At 39.3% G+C, this 24,383-nt stretch overlaps 1 protein-coding gene across 1 annotated transcript in view; it reads right to left on the reverse strand.

The window, feature by feature from the left end:
* Nucleotides 1-24,383, reverse strand: part of pard3aa (par-3 family cell polarity regulator alpha, a) — a 252,196-nt gene that overhangs the window by 61,176 nt on the left and 166,637 nt on the right. Inside the window, exon 20 of the mRNA XM_046846135.1 lies at nt 18,730-18,987. Within this exon, the coding sequence (XP_046702091.1) occupies nt 18,730-18,987 (258 nt within the window). The remainder of the gene's footprint in view (nt 1-18,729; nt 18,988-24,383) is intronic.

Below are 24,383 nucleotides of genomic sequence, written 5' to 3' on the forward strand. Positions count from 1 at the left end.
AAGGATCAACATCTTTTATATGACGTCTGAACAATATTTACAGCAATAAATGTGATCAGCTCCTTATCTACCCTCTGGTTATTGAGCTAGCTTTCATGGCTAACCCTCTGGATATCTGCTCTAATCGTATTAGCCTAACACAAGGGGACTTGTCTAAATGTGCATCTGACAAACGTGCAGAAAAGGAGGACAGGAAAGATACACCTCCAGGCTCATTAGCTCTGATTCAGGAGGTCTGCAAAGCGTAACTGATTTTCGAACTAATAATCAAGCTCCAGATGAGGCCAATGATTCAGCTTCTGTTTCAGAAACACACAAACACTCTCTCTCTCTCTCTCTCTCTCACTCACACACACACACTTTGAGATAGCTATCTTGCTTAACATGAGGTTTAATTACAATGATTTTTACTATCCACTTTATACTAAAGCTACTGAGACACAAGCTTGCTGTAAGTCTAGACTGGTGAACACTTGACATATTTTCCTCAGTATTCCGGTCAAAACTGATATACAATAAACTGGTATAGCAGTGCAAACTTTGGCCTGATAAAACCTGCCTGTTTATGGGTTTATTACAAATCTGAATCACCACAGCCCTCATTTTATGTATATTCCTCAGTGTCATGACCCCAGACACAATAACACTTACAACATGCTAAAGTTTGTGTGATAACCACAACTTGCACAACTTCACTAACATGAATCACTGCAATAGCCTTCACATTACCTCAGTGCAATGACCACATCTATCTATCTATCTATCTATCTATCTATCTATCTATCTATCTATCTATCTATCTATCTATCTATCTATCTATCTGTCTATCCGTCTATCTATCTATCTATCTATCTATCTATCTATCTATCTATCTATCTATCTATCTATCTATCTATCTATCTATCTATCTATCTATCTATCTATCTATCTAATAACCATAGTTAAACAAACTCTTAGAGCATATTAACCACTAGCTGCTCTCTGTGCTAGCTTGTGTTCACCATGTAATGACCACTGGCACACAAATACCTTATACAGCATTTGAAACTTTGCCGGCTATGTGTGTTAAACAGGAGTTTGATTATGAATGCATTTATCAAAACCCAAAACCATGATGTGATGTAGCTCACTGTCTTTTTTTTTTTGTATTTGTATTTATTTATTATTTTACATCTGTATTAATGTAAATTTGGGCTAAATTCAAAATATACTACATACAACAAATCTGAACAAAGCAAACTAAACTCCACTCTGAATTCAACCTGTTAGCGCAGCATCAGTGCTAACTCATTAGCAATTAGCAACTCCGTTTTTTATTTTTATTTTTTTAATTTTATCTTAATTACTTGGATATTTTCAAAAGATTTTTTAAATTACAGCCAGAATTATGCCCTGGGCATTTTTTTTGTACTGCATTTTTTTTTTTTCGTAATTAATATATTTGAATATGTTACATATTTCCTGTTAAATCAATTCAACATTTTATTGCAGTCAAAGTTTTGCCTGTTTGAGGAATGTCAGTAAATGAAAAATCAAGCCGAGGAATATTAAATAAAATGCCTTCAGGCACCATAAACAAACTCTTGAAACTTTCACCCACACCCAGCAAACAGATTGAGGAATGAGCCTCAGAGATTTTGAAGGGATATTCAGATTCAGAAACTTCCCTCCCACTCCTAGACTGGGATCTCATGCCCACACACACACACACACACACACACACACACACACACACACACACACACACACACACTCTGCAGGAGCTCAGTGAATGATCAAAGGGACTTGTGCTGCCCCTCACCTGGAGTTCTGCTCTCACTGCTGCTGTTCACCAACAACATTGATCTATTCTTGATCACAGTTCTATAATCATTTCTGACTACAGTCTCGCTTCCTCCCTCCCTCCCTCCCTTCTTCTTTCTGACCTAATTTCATCGAACCCAGGAGAGGCCGACTCGTCTCCCCAAACATTCACACACACAATTCAACACTCAATCTGCTGTGTAGCACTGCAAACACACAAACAAAATGTTTTATAAATAGCACCTACATTACCATATTGCACTGCTTTATTCATGGCATGCTCCTACACACTCCCTCATAACCTTGTTTTTACACTTTTACTTTTTTTCCCCTCGTCCTTTTGTGTGCGTCTGCATCATAACCTACATGTCAGATTGGTTTATTGAGGTTGTTTGTCCTATCTGCTTTTTTTTCCTTTCTGGGTTGTAAAACATAGCATTGTGGCCTGATAAAAGGTGGCCCAGACACAGGAAAAATGACTAAAACATTCCTTCATACGGACCAGGCTTGTCTATAAGATGGGATCTAATATATGGCACAACATGCCATTAAAAAGCCATTAACCAGGCTTAGGTTTATACAGTTTTGCTCATCCATCACACAAAAAATACAATATTTGCAGAGTGAAGTATGTAAGGTTTTGTTTGGCTGAAGCAAATCTCATTCAATGGAAATCTCCTTCTGTAGGATTGTCATTTTACTCCAATAGGTTTCATATGGATGAAGTAAAGCAATGCAGAGCATTCACTTTAACAGTGAACAGGAAAAAATACAGCACTTTCAGTCAGACAATGGATAAAACAAAGAAAGAAGGAAAGTGGGAGAGGATGAAAAGGAGAAAGGAAAGGGACGGAAAGGAAAGCAAAGATATAAACAAAACAGAGAAAGACAGACATAAATACGATAACAAAAACAAACCTTGAGGACATATATACCGACAGGAAAAAGACAGACGGAAAGACTATGATACAGAAAGACAGGAATGAAGGATAGAACAGAGGTAAACAAATAAACATACAAAGAAATAGACAGGCCTAATGGATACTATGATAATAAAAAATAAAAAACACGTAAAGAAATAAGAAGACAGTAATACATAAATGAGAAAGACCGACACATGCAGCATTCTCGTCGGCTCAGTAAATCAGCTGGGAGGTGCCCTGAATGTCATGAATGACTGACAGCGCCTCTGTGTTTTATTTCAATAACTTTGATGAACAGAGTGAGAAACGCAAGCAAGGAGAAAGAGGAAAAGAGGGAGAGAGATCACAGGCCAATGATCAATTGTATTATGCTGATAGACAGGTGATTTTGTGGAAGTACACACACCTAATCGTTTAAAAGTGTTTATTAAAATTTGTGAAAGGGGAGTCATGAGGAGAGGTGAGGAGCTATGAATCTACACAACTGCATCTTTTACACACAAGCCCACGGCTTTACAACCACCTGTTACACGACAAGCTCAAAACATATAAACAGGAAAAATAGCAGGAGGTTAAAACACTGCGTTCTGATTTTATGTGTAAAACTCAACCTCTAGTTGCAGCAATGGGCCCGGAACAGTCATAATGTTGCCTCTAGTGGTGAGAATGAAGTATTGCAGGCTGAGAGGAGCTGGAGATTTGACATCACAGACCTAGTATTTCTGACATTACAAACCAAAAATATAACGATATAAAGTGCATGCCTGTCACTCTATATTTAGTGTAATTACAGCTGCAATTTGGCAGCAGTGTGACTTCAGATTTGAGTATTATTCAGAGATTAAATTCATTCATTCCTTTTTATTTGTAGAGCACTTAACAGTGGACATTGTCTCAAAACAGCTTTACAGCGATAAAGTGGGTATAAAGTTGCATAAAAGAGTCCAAAAGTTTAGTCCCTGTAAGATTGTTCCTTATACTTATTCTGTATAAAGGTAAACCTCTAAAAAAATAAAGTTGATCACTAATGAGCGAGCCAGTGGTGACTGATAAACTGTTTTTTCAATCTGTACCTCTATTCATCAAATCAGACAAACCAACCTGTATACATCATTATAATCATTAAGATGAATCATCATTATTTTGATTCAGGCTGCAGGCATGGATTAACTAAAAAAAAATTCTACTAATGCATGGCTTCTACAGCAGAATATAGTACTCTCATAACTCATGGAAGGTTTATACATTATTGCTAATAATTTAGTTTTGCCTATGTAACCTAACACAGGGTTCACCACATAAGGTCTATACATCACCTAGAGCCAGAACCACTGTGGCATGAGTGACCAGTCTTTCTGCCTGAATAATAAGTGTGTGTGAGAGATTTCTGTCTGGATTTTAAAACTGGAATTCACCAGTTTGACTAATCAGCTTTGGACTCAATATTCAGCATCACTACAAAATTAATAGAGGGAGAGGAAGAGGGGGAGGGAGAGAAGGAAGGGGGAGAGAGAGTCTTATTTTCCATATTACCCTTGCTTCATTTCAGTGTTATGAAAAGGCCTGACCCCTACTAAAGTCTGTAGAGCCTGTCTATAGAGCTCAGTCAGCTGAAAAAGCCATATATTCCATATTAATGACTGGATCATTATTTGTATTATTATTTTACTTAGTTGCCTCATTACAGTTAACCTCTAGGGGTGTGTGTGTGTGTGTGTGTGTGTGTGTGTGTGTGTGTGTGTGTGTGTGTGTGTGTGTGTGTGTGTGCACGTGACGGAGAGAAAAAACAAGCATCACTGAATATCTGCTCATACTGTATAAGACAGAGGGGGAGTGAGAATTCTGGAAAGTAAAAGATAATTTATCAGCACCAAAGCCTTAGAGATAAAATTAGTTTTAATATCATGCCCATTTTTATCACACGTGAGGGACAGAAGATGAATTTTGTGCAATGCAAATTTGTAAACCTGTCAGTACTAGACTAGACTAGACTGACACGTACGAGGTCAAACTCTTTTCGAAATACATGCATATCATATACACGTATAAAAGACAGACACACATGCACGCATGTTCCTTCCTTAGACACTAAACGTCTTGAGCTAAGATTATCTGTGGAATATAAGAACTAATGAGCACTGGATAAGTGTAGGAGCGCGACTGCACCATCAACACTACAGACATTGCAAAAAAATATATATATATTATACAATTTAAAAACTGATGTGAGCAGCATTTTCTTGTATATTTTTGTACATTTTTATGTAGAAATGGTAACACTGAGCCTAACTATACCTTTCGACGCAAGTGTAAGAAGATATTATTATTGGTCGAGTGACATTTGATTCCAAATTATAGACAGCAGTATCACAAACCTCAAACCCGTATATGATTTAGACATGCAGTGCGCATGATACGAAACTGGAAGCTATTATCTAAACCTTGTAGTTCTGATGCAACACCAAACAAGCACTTTGAAAATGAAATAAGTGGAAAATTGTGCACATTTAATTTTATTCGATGGACTCTTCCCGTAAATTATTAAGGACACGGCTGATTTAAAATGGTACAATTATGTGGTCAGAAAACACATCCAGCTGCAGATTCTCTTAGTTCTCAGAGTCTCGTCATCAGAGCGTTATGCGTAGCTCTGAGTATGGTGAGATGGCACTTTTACCCAAGTCTGAGCACTCAAAGATCCTCAGAAGAACCCATCAACAAGGACAAGAAGAAGAAAGAACATTTGCCTGTCTTTATTTGTGGTGATTTGCATGCTGCTTGAGCCAATCAGCATGTAAACCTAATTATGGTGATTGAGTTAGAGTTTTAAAGCAGCCTCTCCGTCACTAGACCTTTTCAGCCACTATGCATGACATCACAGCTCCATTAGGGACAGTCAATAGAAAAGCGTCCCATAGTTCTTCCACACGCACACAGAAAAACACTAACACAATATTTTACTAGCAATCAGGCATCATTAAATGGAATGGATGCCTGGGCTCTTGGATTTTATTAGGCTTTTTGGTGAAATCACAGACAGCAGTGCGCAGGCTGATTACCTCCTTTGTCTCTGTGGAGTTATTAATGCTGACAGCAGCTACAGTGGAGCCTGATGCATCCCCACCAGCCTTATGGGCTATATTCAGTAAGATGGGAATAAGATGGGCTTGGTGTTTTATCTTCTAGTTCATCTACAGTCAGTCTCATTCATTACAAAATAAGAACGCATATTATATACAGTACAGACCAAAAGTTTGGACACACCTTCTCATTCAAAGAGTTTTCTTTATTTTCATGACTATGAAAATTGTAGAGTCACACTGAAGGCATCAAGGGCTGTTTGACCAGGAAGGAGAGTGATGGGGTGCTGCGCCAGATGACCTGGCCTCCACAGTCACCGGACCTGAACCCAATCGAGATGGTTTAGGGGTGAGCTGGACCGCAGAGTGAAGGCAAAAGGGCCAACAAGTGCCAAGCATCTCTCGGGGAACTCCTTCAAGACTGTTGGAAGAGCATTTCAGGTGACTACCTCTTGAATCTCATCAAGAGAATGCCAAGAGTGTGCAAAGCAGTAATCAAAGCAAATGGTGGCTACTTTGAAGAACCTAGAATATGACATTTTTCAGTTGTTTCACACTTTTTTGTTATGTATATAATTCCATATATAATTCCACGTGTTAATTCATAGTCTTGATGCTTTCAGTGTGAATCTACAATTTTCATAGTCATGAAAATAAAGAAAACTCTTTGAATGAGAAGGTGTGTCCAAACTTTTGGTCTGTACTGTGTGTGTATATATATATATATATATATATATATATATATATATATATATATATATATATATATATATATATACACATACACACACACACACAAACACACACACACACATATGTATATATACATATATAATGTATATGCGTTCTTATTTTGTAATAAATTTGTAATGAAATTTCTTTGCATCACTACAATGACAATAAAATCTCTACGTATTCAGGACCAAAGGTCAGCCACCGAGTACCTTGATATGTTTTTCCTTTCGCTTTGAGAACTTCCACACTTGGTCATCACAAAAAAGTGGAAGTGGCAACGGCTTACTAGTAGCAGTAGTTGAACCACTACTTTCGGTCAGTAAAAAAAAAAAAGCAAGATGTTCACATTCGAGTCAAAACTCTAGAAATGCATCACACAGTATGTTTGTATTCGATTTCTGCCATTAACAACATGTACACCGATCAGTCTTAATGTTACAACAATATGAGCGGTGACATGAACACTGATTATTTCTTCGTCATGGCACCTGTTAGTAAGTGGGATATATTAGGCAGCAGGTGAACATTTTGCCCTCAAAGTTGACTTGCGTAAAGATTTGGGCCAGATTGTGATGTCTAGACGACTGGATCAGAGCATTTCCAAAACTGCAGGTCTTGTGGGATGTTCCTGGTCTGCAGTGGTCAGTATTTATCAAAAGTGGTTCAAGGAAGTAACAGCGGTGAACCGGTGACAGGTTTGTGGGTGACCGAGGATCATTGATGCACGTGGGGAGCGATGTTATGCCTGATCGGTGTATATGATAATTGAAGGAAAGAAAAAAATATAATAGTCACAACAAACATACCATAAAATAGTCATAATAATAAAAGTCAGAACAATCAGTTTGACCTGAACATGTACATAATTCCCAGGGGTCCTGCACACAACAATATGATTCTCATAGCTGAGAGTCTTAAAGAAATCACCTGTGAACTGATCATAATGACTGTCCAGGTTTAACAGACATACTGTATGTTCAGGATTATTATGCAGGCTGAATATTTACCTCACTAAGAAGTTTCTGTCTCTCAAAAAATTACTACATAATAATGTGCATTAACCAAATCAAATACCAATCTACTCAGTACTCTTCTCTTACATAGGTGAAATGTTCCATAGTGTAAAATCTCTTCTTGTGGCACCTTTATATGGTTGACATGTGCAGCAATTTGGTCTCAATATGCTAATTTTGTTAAATATATGTATATTAGTTCAAAAGAAAAGTCCTTCTTGTAGACTTCTTGTAGAATGCTATTCGTCAGGGATTTCATATCTATTTGGTAATCTTTAGTAAATTTCTATTAAAATGGCAGCGCTGCTTTACACACTGAGAAACATGTCATTTCTCACTTCCTTGCTTGTGTTCATTACACTAAGGCCGCCTGAGTGATCAGATTTACGGCTTGCAGCTCGAAGGATGAGGGATTGCGGTGACAATAGCGGGAAATGACAAAAAAGAAGCGCAGTTACGAGCTCCGAAAATAACAAACTAATGCGATTCTCTCTAAGGATGAGGGATTGGAGCTGGGGAGCGATGGACAATAGGGAAATTAATTACAGCTCCAGTACACAAACAGTGCAGTTCAGTGCTGACCAGGTTTGTGTTCGGAGGGGTCGTATTAATTCATACTGATCGCATACCATTCACGCTGAAGAAAGACACAACACTCCTAGCGAGCCGAATGATTTGATTTGAGTTTGACTGAGGACGGGAATCTACCCGCACATGGTAAGATAATTGACTTTTAAACATGCTGAGATCAATCATTAGCCTTTGATTCTTTTCACTTGTGCAACCTGAGTCAAGCCATTTTCGTATATATCCTCCAACTACTTCCACAGTTGTGTAAAAAAGCAGCGGGTCCATCTGTGTGACAGATTTGATGGGAGTGTCAGAGTGATGTGTGTGAAGGCCTCCTACCTGCTGCTCCGTCCACACCTTGTCAACGCCAACTCAGTGTGAGGCGAAAGTGTGTTTATGTAAATGTGTGTGTGCGTGTAAGAGAGAGAGAGAGGCAGGGCTCTGTCAGAAATATTTAAATTTCAAAAAAACTGCAATAGAACAACAATGCACACAAAAAACAACATGCCGCCCTGAAATGTTTACTCTCTTTAAATAAGTTACTTTGGCCACAATATTAGGAACAGTGAGACCCATGAGACAAGCTGGCAGGTTTTAATTTCCTTGCAAGGGTTCAGTTCAAGCACCAAAACTACTGGTCTTGAATCAAACAAATTAAAGTCATGGTTTGAATGGTATCATCATGACTATACCTCTAGTTCACTTCCTGACTGCCATTAAATATAAGAAGTGGATGGATTATGATTACTGGTGAAACTAAATGTTGCTGCTCTAAGTTAGCTGGAAGACTGGAAGTCTTACTGAAACTGTAGGTTTCCAAAAAGAAAATTACTAACATTAACAATCTCACAGAAAGGAAGGGAAGAAATGATGAATGTTACCACAAAAATCTTTTTTTTTTTCTCAGCATGACGCAAAAGTAACCTACATCCGATGTCCTTTTCCCTTCAGTGAGCTGCATTTTCAGCTGAGTGAAATGTATTTGTCTTTAGCTAAAATATTTAAAGGAATCAAAAATCATTAATATGACAAATGAATTGATGTTGGAACCTGTTCAAATAATAACTAATGGTATGCACCACTAGAACATTCACCAGGACTATCAGTTGTGTTATAGTTTCAGGAAACTAGTATTTAGTAGCATTAATGGAAGGATTTTCCAGACAACATTCAAAAGGAACTGCAAACTGTAGTTCACAATTTATGCGTCCGCATATGGAAAGCGCAGTTGCAAAATACAATTTGCAAATTCCTTTTGAATATTGTCTGGAATATCCCTCCATAAGTTTTATTTATATAACTGCTTCTCGGTTCTACGACCCGTTCCTGATAAAAGTTAAATTTTATAACTGTTCAAACTGCTCTCTTATCAACAGTTTTTCAGATCTCTACCCAAAAATATGCAGACACATAATTCACAGACAAAATACTTTTGCGCCAGCGCCCACAGATACACAAAACCTGACTTTCGGCAACCTTTGGTCTGCAGCCCGAGCAAGGAGAAGGAGAAGCCTGGAGTCTCTATGACATCCAAACATGCAACAAGAGCAAAGAGCAAATCTGGTCCAAAACAAGCAGGAAATGTAATATCAGATAGAAAGGAGAAAGTGAGGCAGAAAGAAAAGGAAAGAGAGGAAAGTATTCAGATATTGGCTGGAGCCCCTGCCCTATTCCATCAGCTGCTTTTTCAATTGCATTTACCCCAGTTCTGTTTTTTGGGGGGGCATGTGAGCCCTGTGAGATGCGAGATGAAAGAGGAGATGTTATGCTGGGAGTCTGTGATTACACTAGTGAATTGGGTTATCCATCATTTGAAAACTGTCTAGTAGCTCTTATAAGTACAGTAGCTGAGGAAAAAATAGAAATACCAAGCAGTGACCCAGAAAAAAAGCCTTTCCACCCATATCTAATAAGCTCCTCTCAAGTAATATCCTGCACGCCACAAATCCTGGCGCATCAAGGCGCCACTTTCTTGTCATCTGTAATCAAATAAACGGAAAAGTATTTGCCTTGATGGGTCATATTTGCGACTATAGTAGAGGTAATAAGGAAGAAGTAGGACCATGCAATTTTCTTGAATTAACATCAGTTTAATAGTCTTCTATGAAGACTGCATAAGCCATAAATGTACAGCATCCTTTTCATGGGAATAGAGGAGGGATAATTCTGCAATGGCTTCCCTCTGCTATAGGAAAGACCAATTATATGCTGATAGTAGCTGTTTCATGATGTATGTGTGCTTACCAACAGTGTAAATATTGCATCATGTGTGTGAGAGTGTGTGTGTGATCAGTGAGGTTGGAGGCCTGATTACGGAGAGCCTGCAGAACAGATGCACGGAAGGAAAAGGAGAAAACGTGGCCTGCCTCACATTTGGTTTCTATTCATCTGGGCAGAAACATAAACGGCAGTATTCTCCACCAACATATCCCTCCATTTTTTTTTTTTCTCTCTTTCATCTTCCTGCAGGAAGTTCATTAGGGCGAATATCACAGACTCAATTAAAGAACAATGAAGAAGCCGCTCTCCTGTGTGGGGCTTGTAATGAGGTCCTTCTTCGTTTCTCCACTGCTGATTGTGTGTGCACATGGATGGAAGTGTCCACAAGCATTTGTTTGAACAAGTGCACATATTAAGTTCTTAAGTGTGTGTGTGTGTGTGTTTAAAGCATTGCCTCACCTTTCGGGCTGTTTGCTTTTCTAAATGAATGTAATGGTGCAATCGTAGGATAAATTGCCTGCCTCATGCTCCATCTCCTTGTACACATCCCAGAGGGCCTTCTCCAAAGCGGGGCAAAAAAAAAAATGAAAACAGGCGCGCCAGATAATTCACTCGCGTTTGCCTTGCAGATACTACTCACTATCAGCATATAACACACCAGATCAGAGACAGCAGCCTAAGTGCACAGTTTATACTGAGAAACTTTACAGAAAGCTAAGAAATGAACCTGAAATACACAAAAGGGTTATATTACATGTTTATCATAAAATATGAGAAACTCTGAAGCCATTTACATTTGAAATATTTACATATTTTAACATTTTATTTATGTAGCTCAATCTTACTTTACAAAGTCAATCAAGAGAACATACTGCAAACAAAAAAGAAGGTAAAGATAATCACAATAACACTGTAAAAAAAATCAGAAAAGCACAAAGGCAAATTATATAACAAAGAGAGACAATTCAACAAATCACAACAATTATTATAAGGAATGATTATTGCTTCCAATCCAAAAACTAGAGAACAGTGGTGTATTGAATAGTCAAGTTGCCCATACGGAAAGAGCATTCAGCACTAGAAGCATAAAGCAGCTCCAACTGTCTCACACAAAAAACATGTGCTAGTTTAAAGTGGCAGCGAAATGTCTCAAGCCGCAATGGCATGGCCATCAGTACTTTGACAGGATTGCACCTAGCAAGTTGCGCACGGTCAGCAAATTTGATACCATTGAAGGTGTGGCCATACACCCAGCAGCAAATCAACACCAAGCTAAAAATCTATCGAACATGACAGTAGCGTGGCAGGAGAAATAGTGCAAAGCAGGCAGAAAAAGTACAGTGCTGGGGACGGCCCCTATCTCAGAGGTAGGTAAACTATCAAAATCAGATGGAAAATCATGCCCTATTATGACTTTTATGTAAAAACCCAGTACTAATAGACATACCCAGACATACTAACCTAAAATCTAAATGTGGAAGAGAGAGAGAGAGAGACACTTAATTTTTACCTTGAGTATGCTATTACAATTATTACAATTAGCCTTATCTACACAAATGACATTAAGAACTTGTGCAAGTTGACATGCAGCATGTGTGTAAGTCCTATACAATTTCTCATACTTTCCAGACCCTGATGAGATTAAATAAACACACACACACACACACACACACACACACACACACACACACACACACACACACACACTCATCTTAAATCTACCAATGAATTATTAACAAAATGCTATTTAAAAGAAAGCACTCCAAATGTGCCTCGGATTTAATGCTGGCGTAATTGAATTGAGAAGAAAATAATAATAAAATCACTATTACTATTAACATTTAATTCAGGGCTAATTAAAGAATGCAAACAGAGATAATACAATGTGCCTCTGGTAATTTCATGGAAGGGGGGGAGGGGGGCTAATCTGTGAAAATGCTAAATGAAACTGAAGAAGAAAAAAAAAAACAATGTTCATGTAGAGAAAGCTTACCTACATTATAGCTTCACATCTACTATAATTCACTAAGAAGGTTTGGGATCATTACTAGCAAAAAAAAAAATGGTGGAGAATTAAATGACGCGCTGGAAGAGGACTATGGAGGACGACTAAACAGCTGGGAAACAGTTGAGGAATAGATGTGGGGGACAATGGAGTAGTAGTGGGTAGATATGACTATGGAAGGAGAGTGGATGTATGGGGAGATGCTAGAGGACTGTACAGATGGGAAGATTGAGAAGGTTTAGATGAATGAGATGATGGAGTAGGACTGGAGAAATGGGAGGAAGGAGGAATAATAGGTTGGACTATGGAGAAGGGAAAGGTGAGTTAAAATGATGGAAGTGGAAATTGGATTTATGGGATGGTGGAGGATTGGACAGATGAGATTATAAAGGAAGTGTGGAGGATGAAACTATGGAAAAGGAATGGATGGATGGAATAATTGGATAGATAGAAGTGTGAAATATATATGATTGTGCCAATGGCTTGTTCAAGGACAGATTAAGGATTGAAGGATGGACAAAGACTGGATGGACGGATTAGAGTAATTGGAAAAAATGAGTAGTGCAGAATGTACAAAATGATTCAGACACAATGTTATTACATGTAATTGCACATGTTTTCACCATACAAACAGCACTGAGAGGAAAAAAAAAAAGAAATGATGATGATGATGCAGAGAACAACCAGTAATGTTGACATCAGCACTGCAGGTAAGAGGAACGAATGCAGATATATAAAGTATGTTTGTGTCTGAGGGATTACCACCCCCTTCTCTCTCTCTCTCTCTGCCTAACAGCAACTAAACCCACAATATAAACAGCTTCACACCAGATGAAAGCCAAGACCTGAAAGGTACCTGCGGCTTATAATCCAATTTCAGCACCATGCAAAGTCAGGTGGAAGTGGATTTAGAAGCGAGCGAGAAGGAAAAGTTGTTGAGTGCCAGGGAGACAGACTGAGAAAGACCGAGAGAGACAGAGAGAGAGAGAGAGAGAGAGAGAGAGAGAGAGAGAGAGAGAGGAAAACACCTTGCAGTGCATCTCTGTAGGTGAACTTCTTTTAGCAGTTCTCAACAGCCCAAATCTCTGGAGCGAGAGATATCCCCCTCTTTCTCCTTCTCCCCCTTACTCTCTCGGCTTAGAGCAGCAGCTTAGAGAATATAGCTCTAATGGGAGCAGCCGTCAATCAAGCCGGTGTGCATCACAGTGGTGAGGGTTTACTTTACGCTCCCCAAATCTCAATCAGCATGGCACCTGTCAGTTCAGTGCACGCTGAGCATGCTCTAGTCTGCTCTTCTGCACCTGAGTCCTGTAGAGGTTCAGGTCTACCCTGTTCATTGGCTGTCTACAAAACAAGACAAAAAAATAAAACAGGTCATCCACCATGATAGACTAAGTTGTGAAATCAATTATTAGTGCAGAGTTGAAAGAGAAAAATACATGTATACTTTAGAAATCTGTTAAAAAAACGAGAGAGAGAGAGAGAAAGAGAAGTGCTGAGGGAACAAATATTTATCATGCCCATAATGTAGGTGAAGACAAGAACTTGTCACGTTCCACCACATTAAATCTGCCCATGAATTCATCATAATTCATACATTTTAAAAAAGAATCATTGTAACTGCTCGCAAATCACTTTGGTATATGCAGAATAACACACTAGGACCTCTAATGCATAATGCATCCTACAGTTATTCAGCCACAGACCCAGGACAGGAAGTACTAAACACAGGAAAGGGTGGTGTGTGCTGCTCCAATGGAGTGGTAGTCAAGCTGGAGAGCTTGTAAGGGGACTGGCTTTACAAGCTTCACCACAGCTTTCACACACGTTATAAGCAGCAGAGCCAAGATTCTCTCTGTTCTACTGCTGCAGTGACCTTCTGATTAGGACTCGTACACAGCCGGATGGACCTGACTAAGGATTTCACTTATAGTTTGGCCTGTGTTTGTACAGCTGTGGGCTGGATGCAGCAGACTTGTTTTCTGTGTTTTTACTAATCTGCACGCTGGACCTCAGACTGAATGCTGGACCTCCTCAACACAATCTGAGGTTAATGGGCCTGGAAACATTTTTGGCAAAGTGAAAAGAGCCTTTTATTGATTTTGGAGCCATGGGCTGTGCTGTGGGAGTCAAACAAAAACGAAAACACACTGACACACACACCACACACTGTAATGACTGGCTATATATGTGCTTTTAGAAGAATGGACCTCTTGGATTTCCTGTCTCTAACCCCTCACATGAATCGATATTAGATGACTTGTTAAACACATCTCCATGGCTTTAATGCACAAAAAAAAATTATCATGACACCATATCACTTTTCATCTCCAGATAATCAATAATATGCTTATTGTCTGTGTACTCGGTTTACGCCCCGAAGGCTTCGACTAAATCTCGGGTTATTCCGAAGCCGTTTTCTTTTTATGTTTATTTGTTGGAAAAAAACTTGAACTCTAATGATCCCGTCTATTCCCTCAACCTAAATCATTTTTTCTCTCTAACAGACTGTTGTTTTTCACCCCCACCCGGGTCACATGCTAGTCACTGGACAGATTCTCAGACTTGATGCTGAAAAATTGGCACTCTCACAATTATTATTTGTTTTTTTTTTATTTCATATCTGCCATGACTCAACGGCTGGATGGGATTCCAAGCAGGGCATTACACGTGATGTGCACATGCCTGGCACAGTACAGAACCCTATGAATATCAGGGGGAATGAAGATTTGTAGCAGCACAATTTATCTATACAGACAAGAAAAGAACTCAAGATGCTGACTTGAAGGACCGTCACAAAATCCTGCTCTGAAATGTGCTGACTAGTACAGAACACCTGAGTGACCACACACAGTAGAGATGTGGTCACAATACTTAAGATAGACTCTTCAAAAAAAAAATCATAAAAAAGGTAATTGTACATTACACATGAACATCTGTGCATGAAAAGTACAATTATGAGGACAAATCTTAAAAAAACAAAGTGTGTTGACATAAACAGACATTCTTTCATAATCGCTGGTATAATCGCTGGAAATGTGTCATTAATACTGATGGTATTTGGTCAAAGGTTTGCATACCACTTTAGAAACATCACTGTTAATAACCCAACTAAAAGGTTCCATCTTTAAATCAGCTGCTTTTTAGATTTTGTTTATCTTGTTTAACTTTTCAGTGCATTTCACCATATAACATTTGTTTGTTCACCTTTCCTAAAGATTGGGGATACTAACTTTTGCACTCAACTGTAAATAATGCCACTTTAGAAAACCTACATGACAACTTTATTTCCCTTCTTCCTCCAAGCCTTCAGGAAGTGAGAGGAAATGTAAATATCTTGATATCTTTTTACAGAGTAATGCTGGCAGTGATTCATGTCATGTATCACAGAAATGGCTATGAGAACTGTGATGTCATGTCATGCACTTCTAATATCCACAGTATAAAAACATTTACTTTTGGGTCACATGTATGAGATGAACACTTTGGGAATATTCCCTCCATAAACCTTCTGACTCTGAACTTTACAAAAGCCCCGTGTATCCGTTTATTGCGAAGCGTCAACATTCAAGTTGAGGGTAGAGGCTTTTCATAGCAGAGCTCTGACACCATGAAATTTCCATTAGCTTTCATTTGCAAAAAAAAAAAAAAAAAGGTTGTTTGCCTCAATTCACTGATGAAGCCCAACTGAGTGAGGTGCTGAAAACCTGAAATGCATTCAAACAAAATGCATTATGGCATTTTTGTAGATTGCAGGCCTTGGAGCCGAATCAAGAAAGAAAGTGGGCAATTAATTACATGGCCATTAGGTAAACATTACAGCGAATTTCACAGAGACTTTCTCTGAAGTGATATGCAAAGCAGAAAAGTCTTGGCTAGATTCCTTTCATGTTTTAAGACCTTGAAAAGATAAGATGCCCTCTGTCCTCATTACATTACTTCTTATAAACACCTAAATGTGCAAATTATCCAGAAGCAAGTCCATTACTTACAGAACTGGTGTTGCTGAGAAACTAGAAATTGAGGTTTTAATCATGAACAACCAAGTTAATAAAATCTTCATACATTTTATTTAGAAATTTTTTCCACCAAACTCAGGGGCTAGCGAGAGACAGGAATTTATCACCAGCCACCCCCACCCCCACCCCATCGTAAAGGACGGTACTATCCGTGTTGCTATAAATAGGCTGCTGTTGGCATTAAGAGAGAATGAGATGACGATTGTGAATTCAGCGAAGGAGACAAAAGCAGCTGTTTATCACACACTCCATATCAGCAGCCAGAATAGCGCAGCACAGTGTGCCAGCTTGTAGCTTTCGAGCCCAAGTCCACCCAGAACAAAGGACTGAAGAAAAAAAAAAACGAGCTTCACACGCTTTCAGCTACTTGAAAGAACAGGAGGGACAATACACTATTGGAGATATTGTTGGTCTCTTGCACCTTATCTGAGCATCATGTCTTCCATTTAATCATGCATTTACAAAATGCACGTGTCTCACATTCACTGTTAGGGACAGTTGTTTGCGAGTGCAAATCCAAGAACTGTTAAGAGCTGAGAAATAAGCCAAAAATAATCAGTTTATATAAAGAATAGTGGGAAAAATTTAGTTCCCAAATTGTGTTCTACTAGAGTAGTACTGTCATAATTTTTGTAAATGATTGTACAATCATTTTAATAATATGACCAGAAGAGTTCACATTATAATGCCTAACCTTAGGTTTAGGTTATAACCTGACACACACACACACACACACACACACACACACACACACACACACACACACATATATATGTATGTGTTGTTTGTAACAATAAACACATATGGGTATCACAGGTGTTTATACGATATTCGGTATGCATATTTGTATAAATATATTTACTAATGTGTTATGCATTATCAGTGCCAAGTTCATAGAAAACATTATGCAAGCTGCTCCTCTTGTAGCGTTCACACTAACAAATTATATTATAACTATTGTTATCCCACTGCAACCTACAGAAAACTTTACAAGATTGAAACTAGTAATTGAAGACCGACATTTTATTCCAAAGCTAAAGGCATTTAAGAGAGGAAATATCTGCGCCTGTCATGCAGCTACAGGGGTTAACCATCGACCAGGAGCATCTCCCTGCTATCCCCAGAGATATTGACACCCAGATTAAGCAGGTTATGGAGTGTCCGAGTAGTGTCATAGAGTCACATAGACTTAAGGTCACACCACAGGGGAGGGACTGAGCTGGAAGATCAGCATCTCAGTGGGAGGGGGAGGGGCTACTGGTGAAATTTGCAGCATGCCATATCATACTGTGGAAAGTGAAAGGTCAAGCAGCAAGTGGCAGGTGTCAATCATTAGCTCAAATTGATTAGGCTTATAGAGGTAATTATGAGCCTGCTTAACAAGTGTGCTGACAGTTAGTACAGATAAGCTGTCCCCTCGCACTTCATTTCCAATAGCTGAAGCTAGGTCATATACACAGGCAGCATAATAAAAGAATCTGAACAAGCTAAAGGACTTAAAATAGACACTGGAGAGAAAACCCACAGGATTTTGAAGTTGTGTGCGTAATTCTGCTAAAGATAATGAATCAACAGGAGAATGGTGGATTTAAATGTTTTAACTGGAATGCTGATTTAGCTACGTCAAAAAGCGGAATGAAACCGGATCGTTTACAGTGGGGAATAAATTAGCAGCAGTGCTTCAGGAAGATAAAGAACCTGTTTGGTTCCTGAAAACAAGCGCAATAACTTTTCAGCCTGAGGGTGCAGAGAAGTGCAACATTAAAGTTTTAACAGCAACATCTGTAACACAAGCGTATTTACTTATTTTTGTGGCACCAGGAAACAAAAAAAAAAACATGGGGGGGCGGGGGTCGGGGGGGAAGACATCTGTTTTGTCCTTAACATGGCACAATCTCATTGTATATAGATGACTTTGCTCTCCCCAGGTGACACAGACGGATTTCCAGAGATTGGCTGTGTGCAGCAAAGACTAAGATGGAGACAGGATTTGACATGATCCGCTATAATAAAGGAGGCTTCTGGTTATTAAATTTCCGCACCTTGAACATTATTGATGATTTTCCTTCGCTGTAATACCTACCAGCGGGACATGTTGACGAAACCTGATTATTGCATTGCACTTTTGCTTTTCGCCAGTGAGGGAACACGCAAGAGGACACACGAGCTCATTTTAAAATGTACAACAAGCAGCTTGAACTTACTGGACTGGTTGAGATGCTGAGCTTTAACTTTACTTTATTCACAAAGCATCTGATTTCAAGCAATCTTCTCCAAATGGTGCCACAATGAGCACTTTACAATGCAAAAACCAGCACAGCTTCATCCCTGAACACAGACAATGTGAATATCGCCCCCTACCTGTCTGAAGATAGTGGTCCTCCATTGCGAGGCTTGTTGACTTGGGCGTAGAGACTCTCTAGGCCCTGATCTCTAGGACTATGCGGCCTCTGGTCCTGGTTCAAGCTCTGGCTGCTGTCCATGGATGAGTCAAGTGAGCCGATGCCTGCGTAGGGGTGTTCCTCATCAGAGTTGAAGGCTCGGGTCACATCTTGAATCTCGGCATAGTCCCTCTCTCTGGCCTGCCGCTCCCGCAACTCCCTGGTCTTGGCCTGGATCCTGCAAACACACACAGTGCATCACATACCTTGATCGTTTGACCTGTAGTTAGATGAAATAGAACATGCATAGAGCAAATTTTCCATCATAGGCGCATGATAATCTTTTGCTTTTTATAATTTTTTTGGTTTGTTGGCTGCCCCATCATGATAGCTTGATGAATTTCTTGTTAGTTTAATAAGGTGTAGTGGGGCAACAAATACCCTGTTAAGGCAAGAACAGAAAATCAAGCTATTTCAAACTGAAATGACTAAAGAGAAATGTTCAGATAATAAAAATTGCCAGTTTAAACTGAGGTTTAGACTGCTGTTGCCAGGATTAGATTGGCCTTTACATCCTAAAAACATTTGCCCAATGAAACATCAAAACCCCTGCAAAATATGAAGTTTACTTATGAGAGGTACTTTTGGTATATGATCAATGTTTTTCGTCATTACTCCCTGCGGTGTAGATGTTTGCCTGAGTTCGGGCTCCTACTGGGTTAATAGGCTGCTCAGACACCACCCTCTCTTCCTGTGTTTACCTTGGATCCTTACCCCTATTACAGCGGCCTGCTCAATGGAACCTTGAGACGAAATTCTTTCAAGAACGTCCAGGGGGAGTACATTTCAATCAGCTTTCTGCAGAGGTTAAGCCCTTTCTCCTCAAAGTGCCTCTCCTGCTGCTTCCTCTTAGAGAGCAGAGTCAGAGCAGGCCTGTTATAGCTGACATGGTACAGAGCTGCTAAAACAGCCAGTAGGAGATCTCTTCCGGAGAGGACAGGAGTGGAGCAATATGTCCTGTAGGCGTCTTCCCAAATGGAAAGGAAAAGTTGGGCCTCTCTGATCTTCTGCCAGCTGCCCCTTCCCATATTTTCCTTACTTGCATTCTCTCCTGTTTTTTTCCATTCACATAGAAAGCAAATCACTGGGAACAAGTGTGGTGAATGAGTGTTTTTTTTTTTTTTTTGGGATTAAAGTATTTGTTTGGGCATATATATGTCAAAGACAGCAAAGTCTTCTCTGCTGGCCTAAACACTATCAGAAGCACTGACATACATTTACAACCTAAATTCTTATATTTGTTCCACGAAATTGCATTAATTTATTTATTTCGTAGCGTTTCTCTTGGCTGCACTGCTTCCAGTATGTGCATGTGGATGTTGGATTTTTTGTCTAATCAGATTTCAGCCTCTATGTGCTGCCATGTCAATCTAATCTGCCCAGGACCTTCAAAGTCAGTACTGCTGGCCTTTTTACCTTAGACTTTATAAGACGTAAATCTGTTTTTTTAACCAATCAGATTTCATATTCACATCAGCATTTTTCCGTTCCATTTTTATGTTTTTGTCATGTTATTAGACAAATATTGATTCTGAACTGCTCCAGATGATGTAGTTGCACTGTTGCAGTTGTAGTATAGAGTTTTGGAGTCTGGGTTCCTTGTTTTAGTAAAATGGTATTCACCCTCCATATGTGAAATTCCTCTCTTTCTGTAATGCCACGCGTCGTTCTATTGCGTTTTTGTATAGTATTGATGGTTTCTATAATTGCGACGTGATAATGGTGGTATTAAGAGGTGGATTAAGTCGGGAACGTCCCCACTGAAGGCCCAGGTACCAAATGCACGGCCCGCCATTGGGGTATCTACTGGATTAGAAATGGTATAGGCTTGCAAGGTTGGTTACTGCATTCAGTGTAAGCTCCCTTTAGAGCGGTCCATTGCACACAAACCCTGCCTGGCTTATTAGAACCAAATGAGCTTTAACATTGTGTCTGTTTCTTCAAACCGGTTTCCCATACCCCCAACTCAAGCCACACTGTTAAGAGTGCCTTGTTTCACTAGCACCCCAGGTCGCAGTTGACCTTTGCTCTTTTCCAGCTGTCCATCACAGCTGTGACTGACGGTTCTATGGTGCAATATTAGGGCCAACTATGGGTTATCCTGGGAAGAAAAATTAGATGTTTCCACAGTTTCTCATAAGCACAATCTAATTTCCCCACAATGAACATTCTCTCTCCGTGACAACCTAATGCGATTACAATGCCATTTACTGTAGCTTCATTTTGTTCTCTTTTTCGCCTGTGCAAATCTGGAGAGGACTGTGTGAGAACTGCCTACATATCCGTGTCATGTGCAGTTAATAGCCTACTGGTAATGAGAAAAACTGCTGGGGTTTGTAAAACCAATAACACCACTGTACGCCCAAATCTTCTGACTTCGCACAAACACGCATTTTTCTTAATGAAACTCTAGGCTTGAAATCTCGAAAGAACTGCACACGTTGGAGCATGCTGGTTTTAGGCTGTTGAATTAATATCAGGGACATGAAAAATGTGAAACGTGAGACAAGAGTGAGGTCAGTCCACCTGGCGTCTGCTCAGAAACTGATGTCACCTCGCTGCCCGGAAGATCCCTGTTCCGTGTTATGGCAGATTTTACAGAAACCCAAAAGCAAATTAATTCTTCTAGCAGACAGCAAATAATAGTCAGATAGAATCTGCTATGGCACTGTGTGTCTTGGTCAGATAATGTCCAGTATGAGCAAAAGCACCAGGCCATACCTGGCCCCGCGGTCATACATCAAGACAGCCAATAGACGAGAAAAGGTAAAATTGCTTTTTGCCAACAAAGCCATTGCTTTTCTATAGAGACAGTGGAACTGCTTTACCTAGGGGATTGGGCAACAATGACAACATTGCAGTGGTACCCTCAAGTGTAATGTTTTTGTACCTCATACAACGTAGCATACATTCAAAATGCAATTAAAGAACTAATTAGACATTAAGGACTCTGTTTGCACCTTAAATGAGCTGTAAAGGTACACTGTATTCACAGGAAATGTACCTTTACTTTATCTGGGAGGGTTTGCATGTAAGGCAGCTACAGAAGTATGTTTTACATCTGTAGACTGTGATCCATCATTACTGCAGAATGGTACTATAGATACACTAGAAATGAATTTATTCGTATAAGCTTGGGCTAACTTGGTGAGAGTCCACTGTCGCTTGTTTACTTCATTACACAATTAATGGCCCGTTGTGGCATTAGCTCAACAGACAGAAGTAGCTAAACTGAGCATGATTACTGCTCTGTCAATTTCTCTCTGTCCCTCCCTGAGTGAAGGCCATCGCAGCTCCTGGTGTTTCATGTGGCAATGGTCCAGAATCATTACCCACCCACGTTCAAAGATAATTAGTGCCAACTGCTCCTCAGTGTATGAGTGTGTGTAAGTGAGTGAGAGAAAAAATATGCTTATTTCTTGTATATGTGTGTTTGTGATTATGAATGCAGATGTGTGACTAATTAAGGCGTCGATATTTTATTAGCTTGCATATGTACTGCCTGTTGTTGTGTAGGTGTTCTGTCAGTAGAATGATGGCATTCCAGCTGAATGCTTTAGCTACCGTTATGTTTCTAGGTAACAGCCAAGAGAATAAGAAGCTGCTGCCCTTAACATTTTGCCCTATATGTCTTCAGACGGCCTTGAACAAGATGTTCTACATGTCCTCAACAGCTCATTAACAGCCGCCCCGTGTAGAGCCAAAAACCGTTCACGTCGCTTCTTTATCAAAAGATTGGCGTTCAGTTTAAACATTTTCTCTTCCAAAACCACAATGCAAGAAAAGGTTTTGTATGATAAATGGCACAAGTTAACTTGTCTCACGAGCTGTTAACAAAAGTCAGAAAAATAAAGCTGGTGCTCGGAGTCGTGGTTTAAAAAAAATGATAGGCATTGGGGTGGGGGAGTGCTAGCGAGAAATGGAAGCTTGGTTAGCCTGCGGTCCTTCCTTTCACTCACTGAATAAATTTCATTGCTTAGCAAAACAACACTCTGGCAGACTAAAACACACACTCCACCCACAACACCTCCAACATGCTTAACACGATCAAAAGAGTGTGGCAGATGGCTCCAACAAAAAATGACACGATAAAGCCCTTTGTACGATTTAAAAGCTACAATAATGGTATCAAGTGCATATAGGATAGTGACAAATGAACAGCCAAGTGGCTCTGTGTGGGGGCATTCATTTATTTTACTGGATTTATTTTTATTGTGCTTATAGAGAGAAGAATCAATACAAACATTTTCACTTTACAAGGCTCTTCCAGTATGCCTTCACAGGGTAAAAGGGATGATTGATATAAATCATATGCTACAGATCTCACCAGATTCTGAGAATTTTGCAATGAACATACAGAAACCCCATTTTAGGTTTGTGGTGAGACACTATATGTTTGCTTTCCTTTATTTAATATATAGTACTTATTAAGAACAAAGCAGAGTTTTTGTAATTCGAACTAGATTCATACATGATCTGAAAATTTGGGCCACAAATTATACAATATATGAACAAACAAAACTGCTCATTTATCTACAAGGGTGTTAGTAAAGGCAGGTACTGATGTAGGTGAGGTGAGGAGGTCTGGAGTGCAGTCAGTGTTTCAATTTATTCCAAACGTGTTCAATATGGTTGAGGTCAGAGCTCTATAGCAGGAGATCTTTCACTCCAACCCATCTAAAGCATATCTTCATGAAGTTTGCTTTGTGCACAGGGGCATTGTCATGCTGGAACAGGTCTGGGTCTCCTAGTTCAAGCATCCAAAGACATCCTATACAATTGTGTGCAACTTTGTTGTAACAGTTTGGGGAAGAATTGCATATTATACTTTTTTGTTTTTACAGGTTTAAGTTGATTTTTTCCATTTCACACCTATGACACTAAGTATTCTTTACAATAAGCATACATCTCTCTAAGCATACATATAGTACAGATAGTAAAGCTGAGCTCACTCCCCATAACTGACTAGAAAAGAAATCAACAGCAAAAAACAAACATAAGGCAACCTGTGGAGCGAGAATTGCCCAGAGTGTAACAATTATGAAAAATTGCAGAATATAAAAATCCTAACAGTCACTTTAAGCCACAGGCCAACTATCAATTTAATTACAAACACAATCAGGTTCGCAATCAGCCTGTGTCATCTGCCTTTGAACTCGGCATGCTAATTAGTCTAGTCAAACAGCAAAATATTACAAAAGGCTCCTGAGCATAATAAGCTAATTATTTTGTAACACAATTACTGCCACAGTACAGGGAGAAACGATTGGCCGTGATAACGATTAACATGCATTAATGCGTCAAATAAAGTATGAAGATATGTGCCTAGCTGTGGGCAGACTCAGAAATCACTGCAGCTACAAAGTTAAGTGGAGCAGAAATAGAAGAATTTCAACTAATAAACATGTACTTTTCATTGGCATTGTGTCTGATTTGCTTTAATGAGAAAAATGTACAAAAAAAAAAAAGAACTGGAATATTAAGAACCAATTTATAATAAATCAAATCCTTACAACTTCTGACCACAAGCCATAAAAAACAAAGCTGTAAAAAAGTAATAAAAAGGGTTCAGGT

This window comes from Silurus meridionalis, chromosome 4 (assembly GCF_014805685.1).
Source record: "Silurus meridionalis isolate SWU-2019-XX chromosome 4, ASM1480568v1, whole genome shotgun sequence".
Lineage (NCBI taxonomy): Eukaryota > Metazoa > Chordata > Actinopteri > Siluriformes > Siluridae > Silurus > Silurus meridionalis.